The sequence below is a fragment of the Engystomops pustulosus genome, chromosome 8, assembly GCF_040894005.1.
Source record: "Engystomops pustulosus chromosome 8, aEngPut4.maternal, whole genome shotgun sequence".
Lineage (NCBI taxonomy): Eukaryota > Metazoa > Chordata > Amphibia > Anura > Leptodactylidae > Engystomops > Engystomops pustulosus.
The window spans coordinates 92486558-92506576 of NC_092418.1; the positions used below are offsets into that span (position 1 = coordinate 92486558).

The 20019-nt window shown below is 38.8% G+C and overlaps 1 protein-coding gene across 1 annotated transcript in view; it reads right to left on the reverse strand.

The window, feature by feature from the left end:
* Positions 1-3759: 3759 nt before the first annotated feature.
* COL28A1 (collagen type XXVIII alpha 1 chain) overlaps positions 3760-20019 on the reverse strand; it is a 43015-nt gene continuing 26755 nt past the window's right edge. The window contains exons 10-37 of the mRNA XM_072121783.1: positions 19714-19758; positions 19401-19454; positions 18796-18864; positions 17807-17875; positions 17047-17115; positions 16812-16880; positions 16638-16706; positions 16483-16551; positions 15458-15526; positions 14733-14804; positions 14461-14529; positions 14223-14294; positions 13870-13938; positions 13561-13629; positions 13389-13457; positions 12951-13019; positions 12314-12382; positions 11753-11821; positions 11504-11572; positions 11140-11220; positions 10287-10322; positions 10059-10095; positions 9159-9716; positions 8693-9072; positions 7532-7622; positions 7178-7294; positions 5914-6105; positions 3760-5252 (exon numbers count right to left, since the gene is read on the reverse strand). Coding sequence (XP_071977884.1) covers positions 5245-5252; positions 5914-6105; positions 7178-7294; positions 7532-7622; positions 8693-9072; positions 9159-9716; positions 10059-10095; positions 10287-10322; positions 11140-11220; positions 11504-11572; positions 11753-11821; positions 12314-12382; positions 12951-13019; positions 13389-13457; positions 13561-13629; positions 13870-13938; positions 14223-14294; positions 14461-14529; positions 14733-14804; positions 15458-15526; positions 16483-16551; positions 16638-16706; positions 16812-16880; positions 17047-17115; positions 17807-17875; positions 18796-18864; positions 19401-19454; positions 19714-19758 — 2778 coding nt within the window. The 3' untranslated portion in view covers positions 3760-5244. The remainder of the gene's footprint in view (positions 5253-5913; positions 6106-7177; positions 7295-7531; positions 7623-8692; positions 9073-9158; positions 9717-10058; positions 10096-10286; positions 10323-11139; positions 11221-11503; positions 11573-11752; positions 11822-12313; positions 12383-12950; positions 13020-13388; positions 13458-13560; positions 13630-13869; positions 13939-14222; positions 14295-14460; positions 14530-14732; positions 14805-15457; positions 15527-16482; positions 16552-16637; positions 16707-16811; positions 16881-17046; positions 17116-17806; positions 17876-18795; positions 18865-19400; positions 19455-19713; positions 19759-20019) is intronic.

Here is a 20019-nt window from a genome sequence, read left to right on the forward strand (position 1 = left end):
GCTGCACAGGCACGGGCCTGCTGTTCTGCGCATGCGCAGACAGCAGATTCGTCGGACGAGGACGCGCAGCTATGAGGAGCTGCGCGCCGAAGATTTTCGGTAGGAGGAGAAAAGAGGCTACTGGGGCGTGGAGTAGCCGCCCCGTGTAACCTCAGATGCGGCTACTTCAAGCCCCAGTAGCCGCATAAGAAAATTTGCATATAGGGATAATAAAACTTATCAAAAAAGTGCGGGACGTGAGGATTAGCCCTTAAAAGGGCTATCCTCACGTCCTATTGATCCACCTACTACCCGATCTACCTTTATAGGTAGATTCGTGGTGGTAGGTTCCCTTTAACAGGGGTCTGCTCTGGGATTGTGTCGCACGCAACCGAATTGTGGCGCAGCTGCGCTGGCTTCCATGCGTCAGAAATCGCGGGGAGGGGGGGGGGGCGTGCCGTCGGACGATCCGACCGATTTGGACTGAGCGCGGGATTTAAGATTCAAATTGTGTCACAAGACAATGCACTTACATGCATCAGGAAGAAGAAGGTGAACTCTGTCGGAAATGAGCGGGGAAGCGACACATGCAGGATATCGGGCGCATGATCTTAGTGAATCGCGGCAGAGTGCATTATTGTCGGACAATGCACTTTCATAAACTCCGCGGGACTAAATGTGCCCCACTGTATAACACTGTATGTGCACTAGGAGCCGGGGTCGGGAGAACAAGGGACTGCTAAATTGCTTGAACCTCCCAATATATTGGGGCTCTGGTGCGCTTGTTTGGCCAAACTCCATTCACTTATAAAGGACTCCGGGGTTGGTACTTGCCACAGGGCCCATTGTAGTTTTAAAAGGGAGGGCAGTCGAGCGTACGCATCAGCTATTCATTCACCAACAAGAATCATATCCTATCCTATGTGTGGGATATTCATGTATTTTGTAGGAACATTACTGTAAACCTTGCCCCTTTAAGATGTCTACTGGGTGTCATACAAGAGAACCTTTATTATTTGTCAATAATAACAAAACAGAAATTTCAAGATGTAAAGAAATTTATTAAATGAAAACTCTGGTGCTTAGGACCATTGATTTAAGGTGTTATTTGAACAGTGGGGTTGAGGTATGTAGGCACATTGTGCACCAGTTTAAAGGGGTTATCCGGTTTTAGGAAATATACTGCATATTTATGTCAGGCTTAGTGGGTATAAAAGTAATAAAGAGCACATATTCACCCTCTACTGAGTTACCCATTATTTTCATTTTAGCAAACAAATTACATGGCAACAATGCCCATTAGAAAATGGGCACTAAATATGTTTTTATTAACAATTGTAGCTCTGCAAATGTTAAAATAAGAACAAAAGGGAGTATAAAAAAAAATGTTAATCTTGCACTATAAGAAATCTGCAACTCTAAACTGATAAGAAACAGATGTCAAAGTATTCCTATATATTAAGAAGGAATAACAGGAAATTCATTACATTAAATTTAAGAAAAAAGATGCTCTCCTTTTTTTATTTATTAAAAATGTATTTATGTATGTTTAAATAATACATTTTAAGGGGAACTTGCCACATTGAAGTTTCAGTCCAATTTGCAGTAAGCATGTTATAGAGCAGGTGGAACTGAGCAGGTTGTACATAGTGTCCTATCTGCAGGCAGCATGTTATAGAGCAGGAGGAGCTGAGCAGATTGTACATAGTGTCCTATCTGCAGGCAGCATGTTATAGAGCAGGAGGAGCGGAGCAGATTTTACTTAGTGTCCTTGTTAAGGAGGTCGCACTGGTTTCGGACGCCATCTTGACTACTGTCCGCCATCTTAGATACAGCGGCCATGTTCCCTAACCATTGTCAAGTTAATGTCATGATTCAAACTTCATTTTAACAAAAGTCAAGAGGGCTGTTGGGGCCCTGCATAAAAATCCCTAACAGTCCTATATGCAGGCAGCATGTTATAGAGCAGGAGGAGCTGAACAGATTTTACTTAGTGTCCTATCTGTGTAGAGATGTTGTGCGATATCTCTATAAGTTGTCCATCAAAAATTAATAGAGCAGTGTACATACAGGACCTGACATTCCATTCAATCAGGAGGGACCCCCGTACATGAGAACCATGAGAGCCCCAGCAGTCAGAACCCTCATCAATCAAAATGCTTTGTCCAATTATTTCTTATTGCGTAATGTGAAGCAAATATAATAATTCCCTGAATTATCTACTTAATAATCATCAAAAGAACAACTTAGAGTAAATACAAGAAAAATCAAACCACAACTATTTTATCAATCAATCATTTTAATGGATTCCAAGACAAAAACAACATCTCTACTCTACAAAACAAAATAGTGATATGTACAAATATCAAAGGTTACATTCATGTATACAGCAGTGTGGATGCCTGTGTGACAGTCCTAAGTGATGGAGCGAGGGGGTATTATAAATATAACTTATGCTTGACACATAACTAATTGGCTGTACTTGTAAAAAATACAAATATTTAAAAGTATAAAACACACACAGAACATCATTGTAATAAAACAAATGCTATTTATGGCTATTGCTACAGATGAAAAATGTACATAAAGTATTTAGCACCAAAAAACAGATTCACAGCAGATTTTTAATAGGAATAAACTACATCCACTCCAAACAACAAGTTGACAGAGCTAAGGAATGTTGGTTAAAATTTTACTTTTTCGGCAACAGTTTGTGCTTCAGAGTTTCTTTCCTTCTGTATGTGGGGAGACTCATTTTTGACCATTGTAGCCTCTTAAACACCCCACCCCATATGTCTCTGTATACTATTCTATACAGAATCCTTTACCAGCTCCTCTTCTTCTAATTTTCATGTTTATTATTCCTATAGTATCTCTGTCATTTTTGTAATTTCTTACTTGGCAATCTTTTTTAATTCAAGCAAATTATATTTGCATTGGACCTTCAGTATGCAATCCAGAATTAATGTTTCGGTCAAATCACATGACCTTCATCAGAAACGGATTGTCCGTGTAAGAGATAGGAAATGATGAGATAAGGGTAGTGTGCATCAGTGGAACTTGTTCTCATGGTGGCAGCGCCCCCCGCAGTTCAATGTCTTGAATTAAAGAAGATTGCATTGCTTTTGAGTGCCAAGTACTTTCTTATTAAATACAATTAGGGCTGGTTCCCTAACTTGAGCACCAACTTAAACCATATACTACCAGGAGTGACATGTATTCAACTATCACTACAAGTGTCATTTTTGCACTTTGGCCACGTACAAATTGGAATAAAACAATAGAGCCATATCAAAGTAGAAAAGAAACTTATTCAATCAATCCAGCTCACCTGGCGTTGCACGGTTCCAAAAGGCTGAAGTGCTGGCAGCGCACAAACATTAGGAGAAGCTTGTTGAAATGAACTAGCAAGTCCACAGGAATGAATTCTCAATAAAACTTTTTCTCTCTTTCTTTATTTCTTCCTCATAAAACCAGTAACAGACAAGTTGGCAACATCAGAGAGTAATAGATCCACACATCATACGTGTTTCGAGTCCTTGCAACTCTTAATCATAGACCAAGAGTCTATGATTAAGAGTCGCAAGGACTCGAAATGCGTAAGAGTCTATGATTAAGAGTCGCAAGGACTCGAAATGCGTAAGAGTCTATGATTAAGAGTCGCAAGGACTTGAAACGCGCAAGATGTGTGAATCTACTACTCTCTGATGTTGCCAATTTGTCTGTTACTGGTTTTATGAAGAAGTAATAAAGTTTTATTGAGAATTCATCCCTGTGGACTTGCTGGTTCATTTCAACAAGCTTCTCCAATAGAGCCATATGTAGAGAGGTGTAACATGCAGCTGTACTCTATAGCTAAATCTAATATATTGTATGTTGTACTGGTCTATGGGACAGTATAGGGAAACGATTCCTATTGGACAATGTCTGCATCTTCTCCAGTAATGTCCCAGGTGCACCAGCCATGATATAAGTTGAGCCTCTTGCCTTAGCCACCTATAGCAAGATGGTGGCAGAATCAGGGGTGCAGTCAGTGCTGCAAAGCAGGACCTGACACTTACACACATTCTGACATCTCTTTACACACAATGGGGGTAATTTACTAAGGGCCCGATTCGCGTTTTCCCGACGTGTTACCCGAATATTTCCGATTTGCGCCGATTTCCCCTGTATTGCCCCGGGATTTTGGCGCACGCGATCGGATTGTGGCGCATCAGTGCTGGCATGCACGCAACGGAAATCGGGGGGCGTGGCCGAACGAAAACCCGACGGATTCGGAAAAACCGCCGCATTTAAAAAAAAAAAAAAGTGTTGCGGAGCTTGCACTTACCTTCACTAGGAATAGGCCGGTGAACTTGAGCGCGTTCCGATTCTCATCAGCGCAGCAGCGCCACCTGGTGGACATCGGAGGACCTGCCTTAATAAATCCCGGCCGGACCCGAATCCACCGCAGAGAACACGCCGCTGGATCGCGAATGGACCGGGTAAGTAAATCTGCCCCAATGTTAGAATGGGTGTGAGGCACTGCATGGAGAACCGCTTACTAAAAAAATAACCTAATATATATCTACTGGATGGGGTACAACACAGTATATTCCTTTTGGCTAGACTGCAACCTAAATTTTTCTTTATTGTAACGAAGAGCTATAAAGAAAACAGATATAAATATGATAAGGACAGTTTTATAATTACATTGAGGATCATCTATTGTTAAAAATGAAAAAGCTTTTGTACTCTCATATGGTGTAGGATTGGTAATGTGAGTCGTACACATTACTATAAAATTGATCAATGCAGATGTTTCAAATAAAAGACAACCCTACAGAACGATTGTCATCTAAAAGGAAGTCGTCCATCTTTGACATTTTGCCAACCAATGGTTGTTAGGTCATAGCATGTATGGTCCATCACACAATCTATCATTTTGTTAAAGAACATTCCCAATGAAGGATTGTTTTGCCTCGTGTCATTGAACATCTATGAGTGAATTTAGAACTATAAAAGCCAATATGGACTCTACTTGGGTAAAGAACAGTTCACTAGGTTATTGCTTCTACAACAATTGTTCAATCATTACCCAAGTTGTCCGGAACTAATATCAGAAGATTCTGCCGGAGACATGGAAGTCAACACAACATTGAGATAAAGGTCAATGACATATAAAAGCTATTCCATAACATACACTTATAGTGAATTCACACATTTAAGGAAATGTTTCATTGAATCCTTCAGTTTCAAGAGTATCATCTCTGATTTAACTCCGTATTATTTTTCTGTAAAAAAAAAGAAAAAAGGTCATATTAGCTTTATGTATATAGATAGGTACCATAATAGCATAACATTAATGTTTACAGATATAGCAAATAAATGTATGTATATATTGCATTTTTAATAGTTAACTTTATACGGTGAAAACTCATTAAAATGTTCATCTAAAATACATTCAAAATTGATCTTTTAGAGATCTTGTCTTATCAGAGAAGATGGTGCGGCACTTGCCAATTTCCATTGGCTCCATTGAGATGTATGGAGCAGAACGGTCATGCGCGGTCGTCTGCTCCATTACTTTCCCAGAGCGACGAGGGGTCTGACTGCCGTAACTGAGACCCCATTGGACCCCTTGTTTTCGTGATCTGTGAGTATCTCATCACTGAGACCCCACCGATCAGCAAGTTAGGTCTCTGGTGGATAGGTCCTAGCTTTGATTCCTGGGAAAACCCCTTTAAAGAGGACCGTTTACCACACCCACTAACTTCAAAGCCTCTTTATTTTGATTAAAGAGAATCAATTTAACCAATTTTGTAAATGTACATAAATGAAATGAGCTTCTTTTCTCCTAATAATTACTGAATTTGTATTTTCTATTGGCTACCAAAGCATGAAGCTTCCTTTAGAAGTTTTATCATCATGTTCCTAGAATTCTGTATAACTTACCTCCTTCAAAGGAGAGGACACATGATTTCTTACATTCATCTTCAGTATCAAAACGATTGCCATTTCCACTACAGCCGCCATACCAAAACTGGGCACAAGAATTGGCTTGTTTATCGTAGTACCACTTTATGATATAAGTCCGGCACGGACCCTGATCTAGGGGCAGCTTGCAACGTGCATCCTGGATGTATTCTACAAAACATGGAAAAGGGTTGATAAGATATTTGACTTGGTTTATTTATCATGGTCAACAGTTAGATAAAACATTCTATCAATGGGAAAAGAAATTGTATTGCTGCCACTAAGGCAAATGTTCCCTAAATATAAACTAACTGAGTGCTTGATCTTGCAACACAAATCCTTTTTTAATTTCCATGCTTTGTCCGGATCCGCCCTCTGATTTATGTTGCGTGCAAGCCGGCGCCAATGCGCCAAAATCCCAGGGCAATTTGGTGCAAAACAGAAATATTTGAGAAACCCGACGAAAATGCAGAGTTTGGACCCTTAGTAAATGAGCCCCAATATGTTAAGACCAGTGCTTCACCCGGCTGCTATTGCAAAATGTGGGACGCCAATCGTCACTTCATTTTTGAAAAGTGGGAAAAAAGGGTGCAAATTACCCTGCCCCTGATTCAGAAATTCTGACATTTTGCATGTTGTGCACACCAGTTTTCTGTTGTGCAAGGCATACATTATTTGCCTAATGCGTGTATTTCCTGCTTGTGTCACCCATAAACCCATTACAGGGTTATCTCCCTTTTTCAATTCCCATCTTGCATCTATTTCCAGTGCTCCTGTTCCCACATGCTGACAGTGAGAGAACTGTTGAATTCACATCAATCCTGGATTAAAATCTTTCTGTTTCATAATAGGGAGGCAAAAACAGGGAACTCCATTGAAACATCTATTGGGTATCTGTTATATCATCCAATACTTAGATAATTTGCAATTTTAAATAGAGCCTCATCATTCAGTAGGGAGAATACAATGTAGTTGAGAGCCCCATAGTAAATCAAAATGGTCCTCCCTTCTGGGGCATGGCCTTGGTCACCATCTGTCATATTGGTAGTTGCAAATGACTAAGATCTATGGAGTGGATAGCTATTGCTATTAGCTATATAGGGGATTTTAGGGGATAAATTTATCAAAAGTAGGCCTTGGCCATCTGCAAAACCTCTAGTTCCTCTTGTGCCTTTGTGGCAGGTGCCACTGGATTCCTTTCATTATGCCTTTCAATGAGATGGGTAAATATGATGGAGCTCACCTATATTTGGTTTTATTGGTTCAACTTTCTCTGCTGAACTTGGAGATAAAATCACAGTCCTGGATGAAGATGATGATATTGATGGTGAAGGAGCAGCAATCTCAGCCGATGATAACACTATTGTAAATAAAATAAAAAAGTCCAATAATCTATCTACCAAATTCTACATAACAATATTATTGTGTTAAGTTTCAACATTTTCTGGTGGTCTACATAAATAAATGAAATATCAAGAGAATGTATAATGTCGTTAGCCTTCATTTATTGTATTCTGCCATAAAATGCTTAAATTTAATTTGCTAAACTATCTAAGGAGTTGGGATAACAGAATGTAAGAGGAATATGATCAGTTACCTCTATTATTAGTAGACGGTGCTGGTTGTTCTGTGTCCTCATCCTCATCGTCATAATCTTCCTCTTCACCTTCATCTATAATTTCTCTTTGCTAAAAAAGAAACAAAAGGAACGAGTTGATATGAAAAGACATTTTGCCAAAGCTGTTACCAACCAGAAAGATCGACTCTGCTAAATACGGTAGATATGAATAAGATGATGGTGCAGAGAGTTGTTAGTTCTCTGCATCATTATTGTTTCTCTGCCGATGCTGTATGCAGCAGAGGTTGGCAGGCGCTATGTGATGATGCAATTGCACCTACAGGCTTCAAGGCGGCACATAGCAGGAAGAGGAGAGCTGCTGGGAAATGGAAAGAGGTGAGTAACTGCCCACAATATGAGGGGAAGGATGAGCGGACCACCATGTGAGTGGGGGCCACGTGATGAGGGGGCCACAATTTGAGGGGGAGATGATGAGGACCATAATATGAATGGACGACGATGGAGGCCACCATGTGAGGGGGAGATTAGGTGGGCCCACAATATAAGGGGGAGATGATAGGGGGGGACCATGTGAGGGGTAGATGGAGGGGCCTACAGTATGAGGGGGCCAGACAGATGTCCGTTCTGGAATAACTCCAGATGCACTTAAAATGCATGTCATAACACAATTTAAATGCATCTTGTGAACATGGCCATAGGGTGCATTCACAAATATGCAGATATATAGATGGGCCCCCAGAATCTATTTGGGCCACCAGATAGAATTATTCTGGGGCCCACCTTTTGTGTTCCTCAAGAAAAGATCCTACCAGCCTCAAAACTACGTTTTCTTCAGCTGCATTCAGTATTAGGTCAAAGCCTGAGCCCATCAGAGGATCTTCTGGTACTCTAGTTGGCCAGTCCGACACTGGATGAGTCAGATATTAATGGCATGCTTACATCATAAAATATGATTCCCAAGATTGATGTAACACTTTAATTCATGTCGGATAGGACCCTTAATCATCGTGTGTTTTTGACCCCATGATTTTGTCATATGTGTACTTTCTCATTTCCCTACTACTGCAGTTACTATATTATGAAACCCTAACATCTTGCTATTCTTATGTAATATTACACTTCAGAAGCCCCAACATGAGTAGATAACATTTACACTTCTCATTTTTATAGTGTTCATACCGGCTCTCTGGGAACAACTAAAGCTTCTTCTGCTCTCCGCCTTTCTGCCTCTAATCTACGTCTTTCTTCTTCTTTACGAATCCTTTCTTCTTCTTGACGAATAAGTTCTTGCTGCCTTAGTTTTTCTTGTCGGATTCTTTCTTCTTCTAATCTGATTCTTTCTTCTAGTCTACGCTTTTCCTCTAGTCTACGGGTTTCTTCTAGTCTAACGGTTTCGGTGTCGACAGCGTTTGTGTTGCCTTGAGATACAGATACGGATGAACCAGGAGTTCCTTTCCCTCCTTGTGTGTAAATTGAATTGATCTTGTTTCCAACTCGGTTGTAGATAAGAGCACCATTTTCATCTTCACAGAACTGGTTAACCAATTTTGACTCCAAAGCTAAAAAGAAAGATTACGTAACATATTATTGATAGTAGATGCGAATTATAAAAATATATCCTGAAACGTTTTTAAATAGTTGTTACCTGAAAGAGTGTTGAAATCATCGATTAAGTACATGTGCTCAGTATCAGGGTCCGAAGCAATAAGATTTAGTTCCCTTATAAATTCTTGTTGAGTTGGGTCACTGGAGTTCACAATTCCAATGGCATACATTTCTATATTGGCGGCATGAGCCTCCCGAACAGCTAAGTCCAACTTCACAGCTTCTCTCTTGTCTGTTTGACCATCTGTGAGGACAATGGCTACTTTTCGGACACCATTCCTAGCTCCATAAAAACCTTCCTGTGTAGCCTTTCGTATGGCAGTTCCTGTGTAGGTACCCTCCCCCATGTACATCATCTTCCTGATGGCTTGCTTTACATCTTGTTGCGTGGTGAACCTATTCAAACCAAACTCGAGACGCACTTCTAAACTGTAGAGAACAAGTCCTATACGAGTAGCATTTCGCCCTACTGTTACCCGGTCAACAAGGGCAGTCACAAAGTCTTTGATAATTTCAAAGTTTTCTGGTCCCACACTCTCAGAGCTGTCGATCACAAAGACAAGTTCCATAGGTACCATCTTACACTTGACACCACATCCTTAAGGAAACAAATATAAAAATAATTAATTAGGAACCTCCTATCATCATTTTAGTATTTTATATCTTCTGTTTACTCACAAAATATAATAAATATAGTATAATACCAAATAAATAAGAGGCAGATGTAAAAAGTATGAATACAGGACCAGACCACGCAGTGGTTACTTGTGACTACAGAGACACAGAACTGAACAGAAATAAACTACGGTATATGAAATTTGTTAATGAAACATTTAAACAAAAAATGGGTTACAAAAGTGAACATCAGCTTTTAAATCAATAGTAGCATATGATGCTATCACAATGTAAAAAAAAGTGAAACAGTAAAGTTTTCGCTTACCACAAATTTCTTTAATCATCTTAATAATATCTTCTCTCTGTTTATGAAAAAAATATTTATTCTTTAGAGAAAAATCTTAAAATATAATGTTAAATACAGAGAAAGTTAAAACTTTGTATACATATTAAAATGTATGTGCTATATTGATATGCTTACTAGATTTGCCATGCATACCCCTTTTTGTTATTTATTTATAATAAATAAAAATATAAATACTCGTTAACTTACTGTTAATCCAGGTTCTCCTTTAGTTCCGGCTCTGCCCTGTGATAACATGAAAAATAGCTGTTACTACCGGAGGACAGTCATGTTTTAAGGGCGCCAGCCTCTCGGTGGATCAGTGGATTACTGTAACACAGAAAACATCTCTACCCTTGGCTTCTCTACTGACAAGTCTCTCCCTGTTCCTACAGTGTCGGCCATTGGCATCTCTTGTCCCACCTGAGACCTCCAAGGTGGTCCAGATCTCTTTTCTAGATTAAAGGGTGAATACTGAGGGGCATTTAGTATTCAAGCAGGCCCACATCTGCTGCCTTATCGGTAACACAGCAGCGTCGATAATGAGGGATTCAGGAAGAACAATGGAAACCGACTTGCCTTTTTTATCTGTGTTTCTCCCTAATTGTTTCCCGTTAAGTTCCAGTGACTGGCCCCAAATACACAGGACATACACCCAACCAAGCCATCTGTGATCCATGTTTTTTGATTTGTCATATGCTCGATTCTTAGTTTTAATAAGGATGTGTCTTACAATAATTTAGTTGTCTCTTCTTGAAATGAACATGCAACCTCAGCCAACAGCATTCTCTCTCTATAATACAATAGATATAACACTATTTGTGTGTGTTATACCATATGTCACCCACAACACAGCTATCACACTCTCACCATCCTCTAAGGTGGTCCAAAAATGTTTTGTAAAATTGGCAGCCTACTCTACAGGCTCTAGTTTTACATTTATGTGTATCTGTCATGTGCATGGAAGGATTTACCCAATAATCACAATTAACCTCTTCATTAATATATTCATACAGAGAACAGTGTTTCTGGAAATACCATTGTCTATAAGTGGAAGTATTACCGATTCTCCAGGGGCACCAGGATCTCCACCATCACCTTTGTCTCCCTTTCTACCTCTTTCACCAGCAGAACCACGATCACCCTGAAAAATTAAATAGATTCACATTGGAAAAGGTCTTGAACTGAGTAGTTTTTTTTTTCTGGTAGGGCCAAGTAACCCCAGTCTGTTGCTGCTCAGCTTAAGGGGGTTGCCTGTTGTTAAAGATTGATTGATAGTATAGCACTATAAAAATGGCATACAGAACGCCTTTAATAAGATGTTGCTTATTTAATTGCATCATACATTTGGGAAGGTATGTTCCTCATCCCTATTTTTTTAATTTTGTAAATATTTTATCTGTAATGTAAATTTAATATTTACTTACCTTTGGCCCCAAAAGTCCCTCGCCTTGAAGTCCACGAGGTCCTGGCAAACCTTGAACCCCTTGTTCTCCCTAAAAGGAAAATTGTTAAAATAAATAAATAAACTGCAAATTTTTAAAGAAGAAAAAAAATAACGAAAAATAAATAAATAATAATAATAATATATATATATATTTTTTTTTTTGTTAAAAATTGTTAAAATAAATAAATAAACGGCAAATTTTTAAAGAAGAAACAAGTGTAGTCCTTACCTTAGGACCTTGTATTCCTTCTCCTGGAGGACCCTGGGGACCTGTTAACCCTGATTTTCCAACATTTCCCTAAAAATAGAATTATTATTACTAAAGTAATAAGTATAAAATAAACAAAAAATACTAAATTAATTGTAAAGTAATATCACAATTTTGTGTTTTTGATCACTGGGCACTTTAAAAGGGGTTATACACAAGTAGCGGGATTACACATAGTATTACATGCAGCAGGGCCGGTGCCAGATTTGGGAATACCTGGGCAAGTGCTGCGGTTCAGCGCTCCTGGGGGGGGGGTGGGGGGAGGTTCAACATAAAGCTGTACATAAGGCATCCATTGGTGTGAAGGGGTTTATATAAAATAACCACGAGGGGGCTGAATATAAAATTAAAATCGGGTCAGCGGTGTGGTTTAGTTGGAGGAGGTGCCTTTTATTTACAAAATATTCAAGAAGCATAACTGAGAAATTGAACTACATAGAAGACATCATTATTTTATGGAACATTAATATGTGAACTAAAACTGACATGTCAGGATCCTAAAATCTAGTGAAGTTTACATACCTTTGGCCCTGGCAATCCTTCTCCAGGTGGACCGGGTAGACCAATAGGACCTCTGAAACCTGGATCTCCCTATAAATAATTGCATTTTTAATAACCTTATACAATAGCACCATTACATTATTGACTGAATTCTCTATAAACCTGACAATATATTTGCTGGATCAACTCATCAAAACAATTCGGGTTACACGTCTAAGTAACAAATCAGATGAAAGATTGAAAGGTAGTACAGAGGGTCCCCAACCTAAGAACACCCGACTTACAGACAACCCCTCGTTACAAACGGCCCTCTGGATGTTGTTAATTTACTGTACATTAGCCATAGGCTACAATGATCAGCTGTAACAGTTATTAAAGTTGTCTGTAATTAAGATTTAGTGTTAATCCTGGTTCTTATGACATTCCAACAATTGTCACAGAGACCAAAAAAATGTTGGCTGGGGTTACAATTATGAAGTATACAGTTCCGACTTACATACAAACTCAACTTAAGAACAAACCTACAGAATCTTGTATGTAACCCTGGGACTACCTGTATATGACAACAGCTCAGATGTGAGACTAACAAACCATACTGACGTTGACTGATATTTATAACAGATTTAACTAGAAATTAAAAATTTGACAATTTGACTACCTTTGGTCCAGGAAGTCCAATGCCTTCTGGTCCTGGGTCACCTGGAAGTCCTGGAAGTCCTGGCATTCCCTAATTTTCAAATAAATCAATTCTCAGTATGAAAATTTGACATTATACATGTTTTCACATAGTACGCAATAGCCCTTATATATCATCCCTTGTGTGCTAGTCTTTTGGAATACAAGGCATGAAAAGATTGCATCATTTGGCCCTTTGCAAACTTGCGGCTCTTTGCCCCTTTGCGACACTTTTGAAAGAAGTGGGCGCAACAGGATGGGGCACAAGAGGCACCAATTTAGATATAACCCACCCAAAAAATTGGTGCTGATTATAGCTGAAAATGACCTCAGATCAGATCTTTCTTCTTTTCCGGCACACAAGTCTTACTACATTGCCACCAATGTTCCTAAAACCAGAAAAGTTCACTGTGTTACTTACTGTGGGTCCTGCAAATCCATCTCCCTTTGGTCCATATGGCCCTGGGGGTCCTGGATTTCCTCTGTCACCCTATAGCACATAGATTAATACATGATCAATCTCTTATATTTATTTTGTGACTCTCAAGTACAGTAAATTTATGTGGATTGTGGTTAAAAAAATGTCACATTACCTTTGGACCAGCAATACCAATTCCTGGTTCTCCTATAAGACCTTGTGGACCTGCTGGGCCAAAGTCTCCCTTAAATAAAATAGAAAAAATTAGTAAAGTAAGAAAAATATTTTAAAAAATACATCTGAATGTAAAGTTTTTCACCTGTAACTGTATAGTATATGAAACAGGGAGGCAAATATTTTACTACACATCAAATAAAGTTGGAGTCTATTATGTGTCAATGATAAATCAGCATTTTGCATCACTATAATCAAGGTACCTTTGCCATATTTATTTATTTAAGCCACTTTTATGTGACTGTATTACCTTAGGACCCACTATTGCGCGACCAGGGGGACCTGGCAATCCAATACGTCCTGCAGCGCCAGGTTCACCCTAAAACGCAAGGAAAAACGCAATTTGTTAGTAACATAATGACAAAAATGATGTACCAGATCTTTTTCTAAAACGCACTCACAATAATTTTGTATATTTCATTATACAGAGATTTTTAATTTATGTGCATCATGTATAATCCCTATAGGATTATCAATCCCAATGGGAGTGGGATTTTGGTACAATGAAAACTCTGTGACAAAATCCTATTAAGTACAATTTTTGGACCACCCATAAGAGTAAATTTTGGATCAAATAATTATTCCCTTTAAAAAGTAATTTACTTTTGGTCCTGATGGTCCAGCTGGTCCGGGGGGCCCTGTTAATCCACGAATGCCACGCTGGCCTTGGTCTCCCTTAAAATAATAAAAGACAATGTATCAGAAAATGTATTACATACAACTAAACTACTGCAATATTTTCTTTGATATTAATAACTGATGTTCTTTTAGGCCCATCGAAATGAACTTAACTTTGGTAGATAATAAAAGTGTAATCATAAATTTAACTAATGATACTTACCTTTTCACCCTGTATCCCAATACCAGTAGACCCTTCTGGACCCCTGAGACCCGGAAGTCCTGGCTCTCCCTGTTTGAACACCAAATATTTTATTAGCTTTAATGTCCTTTAAGCCAAGACAACCATTGTTAGATTATTTACTATTTTACCCAAATATTCAACTTATAATGTAACAAATGGAAAATTGAAATTGCAGATAGAAATAAATAGAAATTACCATTCAAATGTATTAAAATTCTTAAAAATATTGTCATATTTATATATTTTAAAACCTTTTGTCCAGGGGCACCATCTTCTCCTGGTAAACCAGGTAAACCAGCTAAACCTGAAGTCCCAGGTTCACCCTGAAATATAAAAGCAAATGTTTAATGAAAGGAATAAGAATAAACTAAGGGCTCATTCACATGGCTGTACTAGAGGCCGTGATCTGGTGCATGATTTGCGACCAGATCATGGCCCCCATGGTCCCCCATGGCTCCCTGCCACAACATGTGACCGCAAGATGACTGAGTTGGCCACTTGACTGCCTATAGAAAAAGGAGGGTTGAAGAGCGCCCCTCCCTCCTCCCCCCGGCCCTGTGCTCGCACAGGATCCGGTCCTGGCGAGCACACAACCTTGGGAATGAAACCTAAGTTAGCTGATTTTTAAAAGTTTACATGTTGCCCATAAACTTTATATATTATTTTCCTTAGCTATTTTATGTACAGGTTCCATCAATATTTAGATGGAGTGGAGGGCATGTATTCAACCCCCTCCAAACTCCTCCTTATTCTGGTTGAATCTGATAAAGATAAAGGAACCTGATAAAGTTTCTAATGATTAACTCTTTACAGACAGTGTCTGGATAGTCTAATCTCCTTTAAGAGCTGAATCATCAAAGGAAACATTATATATGGAAATAGTTAATCATTAGCCTCCTTATCTGTCTGAAATCTATCAAAAACTCATGTTCAATTACATATGTCAGACCCTTTATCCCATCCTATTAAAAAGTACCTTTGCTCCAGGTTCACCAATTCCTCTTTCTCCAGGCAGTCCAGATTCTCCTGGAAAACCTTGGTCTCCCTAAATAAGAAAAGTATATAAATTTGAATGGTATAGAAACTCCACATGCTTCTTGCAAATGTATTTATAATTGTTATTCATCATTTCATAGAAGCACTCTACCCAAAACTGAAGTCCATTATGGTATTACACATTGACACACTATATTGACACACTGGGGCAGATTTACTTACCCAGTCCGTTCGCGATCCAGCGGCGCGTTCTCTGCTGTGGATTCGGGTCCGGCCGGGATTCATCAAGGTAATTCCTCCGCCGTCCACCAGGTGGCGCTGCTGTGCTGAAAAGCATCTGAAAGCACTGGAATTCACCGAGCTGGACCAAGTGAAGGTAAGCGCGTCCCAAGCGACACTTTTATTGTTTTAAATGCGGCGGTTTTTCCGAATCCGTCGGGTTTTCGCTCGGCCATGCCCCCCGATTTCCGTTGCGTGCATGCAGGCGCCGATGCGCCACAATCCGATCACGTGCGCCAAAATCCCGGGGCAATACAGGGAAAATCGGCACAAATTGGAAATATTCGGGTAACACGTCGGGAAAACGCGAATCGGGCCCTTTGTAAATGACCCCCACTATCTATAGTTGAGTCTATAGAAAAGTATGTGCAGATTACATATTTCATAAAAGGTACCACCCAGGTTTTCTACAGGGGGCACCAAACTATCACAGTTAATAAAAGTAATAAAACAGGTTTCTGGCACACAGTTATAAATAATGAGCTCACAGCTTAGCATCCCTGACTAGATACTGATGCTTTGTAGACTTCCCAAAGACTCTATATGGTCATCTGATGCTGTGCGTAGGTTTCATAAGTTTGATAGCAAAGCAGAGAGAAATCCAAATATTATGGTAGGGTTTTTTGTGAGCCAAATTGATAAAACAAGTACAAAACATGATATACAGGGGTTGAGGGTTGGAAAGTTGTGTTTATGAGTATACTGAAGCTTCTCTGTAATATTTACCTTAGGTCCCATGAGTCCTTCTCCTGGTGGTCCTCTCATACCTGGTGGACCAAAAGGACCCTGATCTCCCTGTAAGCAACGAAAAAAAAAAGTTGGTTTACTTTTAAGCTCAGAGCCCTTGATACTCTACAGTTAATGTGTTTTTTTTGTCTCACCTTTTCTCCTTGTATTCCAACACCAGGTAAACCAATAGGCCCAGGCAATCCAGGAGGACCAAAATCTCCCTAAAAAACAAGACATTTGATGAGTAAAAAGACTTGTAGTAAGTGCACAAAATTGGTATGGATCCATTAATGAATTAAAATGTATAGAGTTCTTTAAATACTGACCTTATCACCCTTAATGGGTGGACCCGGTGGGCCACGAGATCCTCTAGGTCCTTCAAATCCTCTGTCTCCCTAGGAAAGGAAGCAGTACATATAGAATTTTATATTAGGTCAGTCCATGAATAGAAAATTGTGCTAATAACGATAGGAAAGATGTAGGGTTCAGAATTTTCAGGGCAGTTGATGACATATTTGTATGGAGTTCAGCTCGAAAAATTAAACGAAGTTTTAGAATTACCTTTGGTCCGGGTAGTCCTTCTCCTTGTGTTCCCCTTTCTCCTGGAAGTCCTTGAGATCCTTGTGGTCCCTGTTACAATGACATCATTGTAAGATATTGTTCTTTTTTACGGGTGGTATCTGCTAAGTTGCCTCTATACAATTATTTCTTTACACCCAACCCAGTTGTAACTTGTTTTACAATAATACTGTCATGTTCCTTCAAAAACGAAATCTGAGAAAAACGGGATGGCTGGAAGCTAATCCTTCCTATTGTGTCGGCAGAACAGTATCATTCATTGAGACATGATCTTTATCTGTTACATCTTGTGTAAATCTGATGTTCACTTACTATACAGTATCATTTATTTTATTTTTTAATTGAAAGCCTCATAAAGCTACATGCTTTACCCTTGAAACCTAAAAACTAGAATAAAGTCAACTATTATTTGAAGATCTCATGATAGATTATAGAAACATGTCCCAGCTTGATCCTTGTGTAGTGAAATTTGTGGTAATTAAATCGACTTGGTATGACAAATGTATTACTAAATAGACAAGTATTGTGGTATATAAATGAACAAAAACTGTAAATTACTGTTCACTGATTGATATATTTCTTAATTAAAGAAAAAAATATCAAACATATATTATATGTGCGTTCTTTAAAATTTGGAAACAAGTATCACAATGTACAATATTGATAATGTTTTTACTGTAACCGTATGTAAGGTCTATATTTCATTTAGTAACAACCATTGGTAATGTGAAAATATACTTACTGGTGGTCCTGGTTCTCCAATTCCTGGTGGCCCACTTGGACCTGGTCTTCCTTGTATACCCATGTCTCCCTACAAATATACATTTACATTAATTTTTTAACCAATGGTATTGTGGTTTATAAAAGTGGTTATCACCTGGTCCAGTCATCTTTTATAAATGGTGTTTACAGGACTTTATTACTGACCAGATATCCTTATTATAAGATCCATAAGTTTCTACCTGCAGCAATCCGATAATAGGTGATTGGAACTGAGATGCAGTGCACTGGATGTCAGGTGTCAACGCTGACAAGTGTAAAAGTCTTAACCTGAAGAATAGTTCATCAATATGAAAGTCCTGGAAAACCCGTAATGCCTTGGTATCTGATTGAAGGAATTCACACTTCTCGAACCTCCACCCATCAAGAGAAGCGGGGTTCCTATGTCCCTTGTTTCAATGGAGGGATGCCTGTGTGTGCACATTGGTTCTGCAACCAATGTCTTTAGGACTTTTTACTCAGCCATATACATTAGCCAATGCAGTCAGTTTAGAAATTGGACATGGGACCCCTGTTATTGGAACTGGCTTAGGGCTTCTGCTGAACCCCTGGAAATCAGCTTCTATTCCTGAAAGGAATTTCAGTAAGCCATACTGTCGGGAAAATATAATATCACATGCCGTCCATAAAAATCAGTGGACAAATTGGTCATTTTACAAATTCAAGCTTTGGCTACCTGTAGTGACATACTATGTGAAAGAACACTCACTACGACCGTTATAAACCCAGTAGAGTCTATGAGATGGGTTGTTCTAAACAAACAAGCCCTTTGGGTAGGTACTTGGGATGTTCTGTAAGAATCGATGACATCATACATGTTCCTGGTGTGACAAACCTCGACCTACTGCATATAGAAGCAGCTAGAACGTGAATTGACTTCCATCTTGAATATTACATTCACCTTTTATAGCACTGATATATTTGACAGCAGTTACATTGTCTATCTTTTACCTTGGCTCCAGGTAGTCCTATTCCAGTTTCTCCTTGTACTCCTGGTGGTCCAGAAACTCCTCGATCACCCTATGTTGATCAATAAGATTGTATTAATTTATCAGCTTATTCATTTATCATATAACCTGTTTGGTTAAAGATCAGGCTTGTAAGTAAATTCTGGCTTTAGTAAACTGAAGTCTATGGAGAAATAGTCAGCCAAGTCTATACAAGTCTATAGGAGATACCTGTTGTGTCATTTCCACTGACTTTGGTCTGGCTTCAGGGCAACAATGGGGCATGTTATCAGATTACGGTAGTTATGGCTAATCCTATGGAGGCGCTATGAAGAAATGCTTTAAAGGGTTTATCTAAATGGGGTGCAAAGGTAGTGCTTCCAAAGGTCATGTGAGGTATATTCTGCGTTGGGGCTTATCTTTATAAAACCAGGTAAGTATATTGAATCTGGGACTATCCTTTCCCGAGTGTGCGGCCGTGCCCCTCTGTTCTATAGAGGGGGGATGGGTCTCCAGAACACGGCAGTATGCCCGCCCGGTGGGCATAACGGCGTGTAAATGTAATAACAATGTAAAGTTAGGGGTTATATATTCATTTTTTTACTTTACCTTTGGTCCTTGAAATCCTTCGGGTCCCTGATCTCCTGGGGGACCTTGGATACCCTATATAAAATAGTAAAGCATATTAATTTCTCTTATTTACTCTTAAACAAACCATATATGTGGCTTGTTCAGTTATGTCTGACAACAGGATTCAACAAATGAAAGATATTCTTTTAACAAAAATGTACACAATTTTCTTGTTGGTTTTAAGATCTTGGTCTTTTAAGAGGAACCTCAAATATTTACTTTGGATGAAACCTTATATAGGTATAATATATTTATGCTTCCGATTTTAAGATTTTAGTCGATGTTCTCTTACCTGCATGCCTCTCAATCCTCTTGGACCAGTTGGACCTTCAGGACCCTAAGTATTTAAAATAAGAGATTATTATGAATTTTTCTTATTTTCATAAAAATTCATCAGCTGATGTATAAATACAGATAATATTGCACACAATAAAGTACAATATTTGTAGTACAAATCAACACTTATGTATATATTATTAATGAGACAAACCAATTCTCCAAATTCTATAATTCTATATTCTAATTAGGAATGTATAGTTAAAGAGAATCTATAAGCTCTACTGGAACATTGTTATTTGAACTTTACTTCTGTTATCCC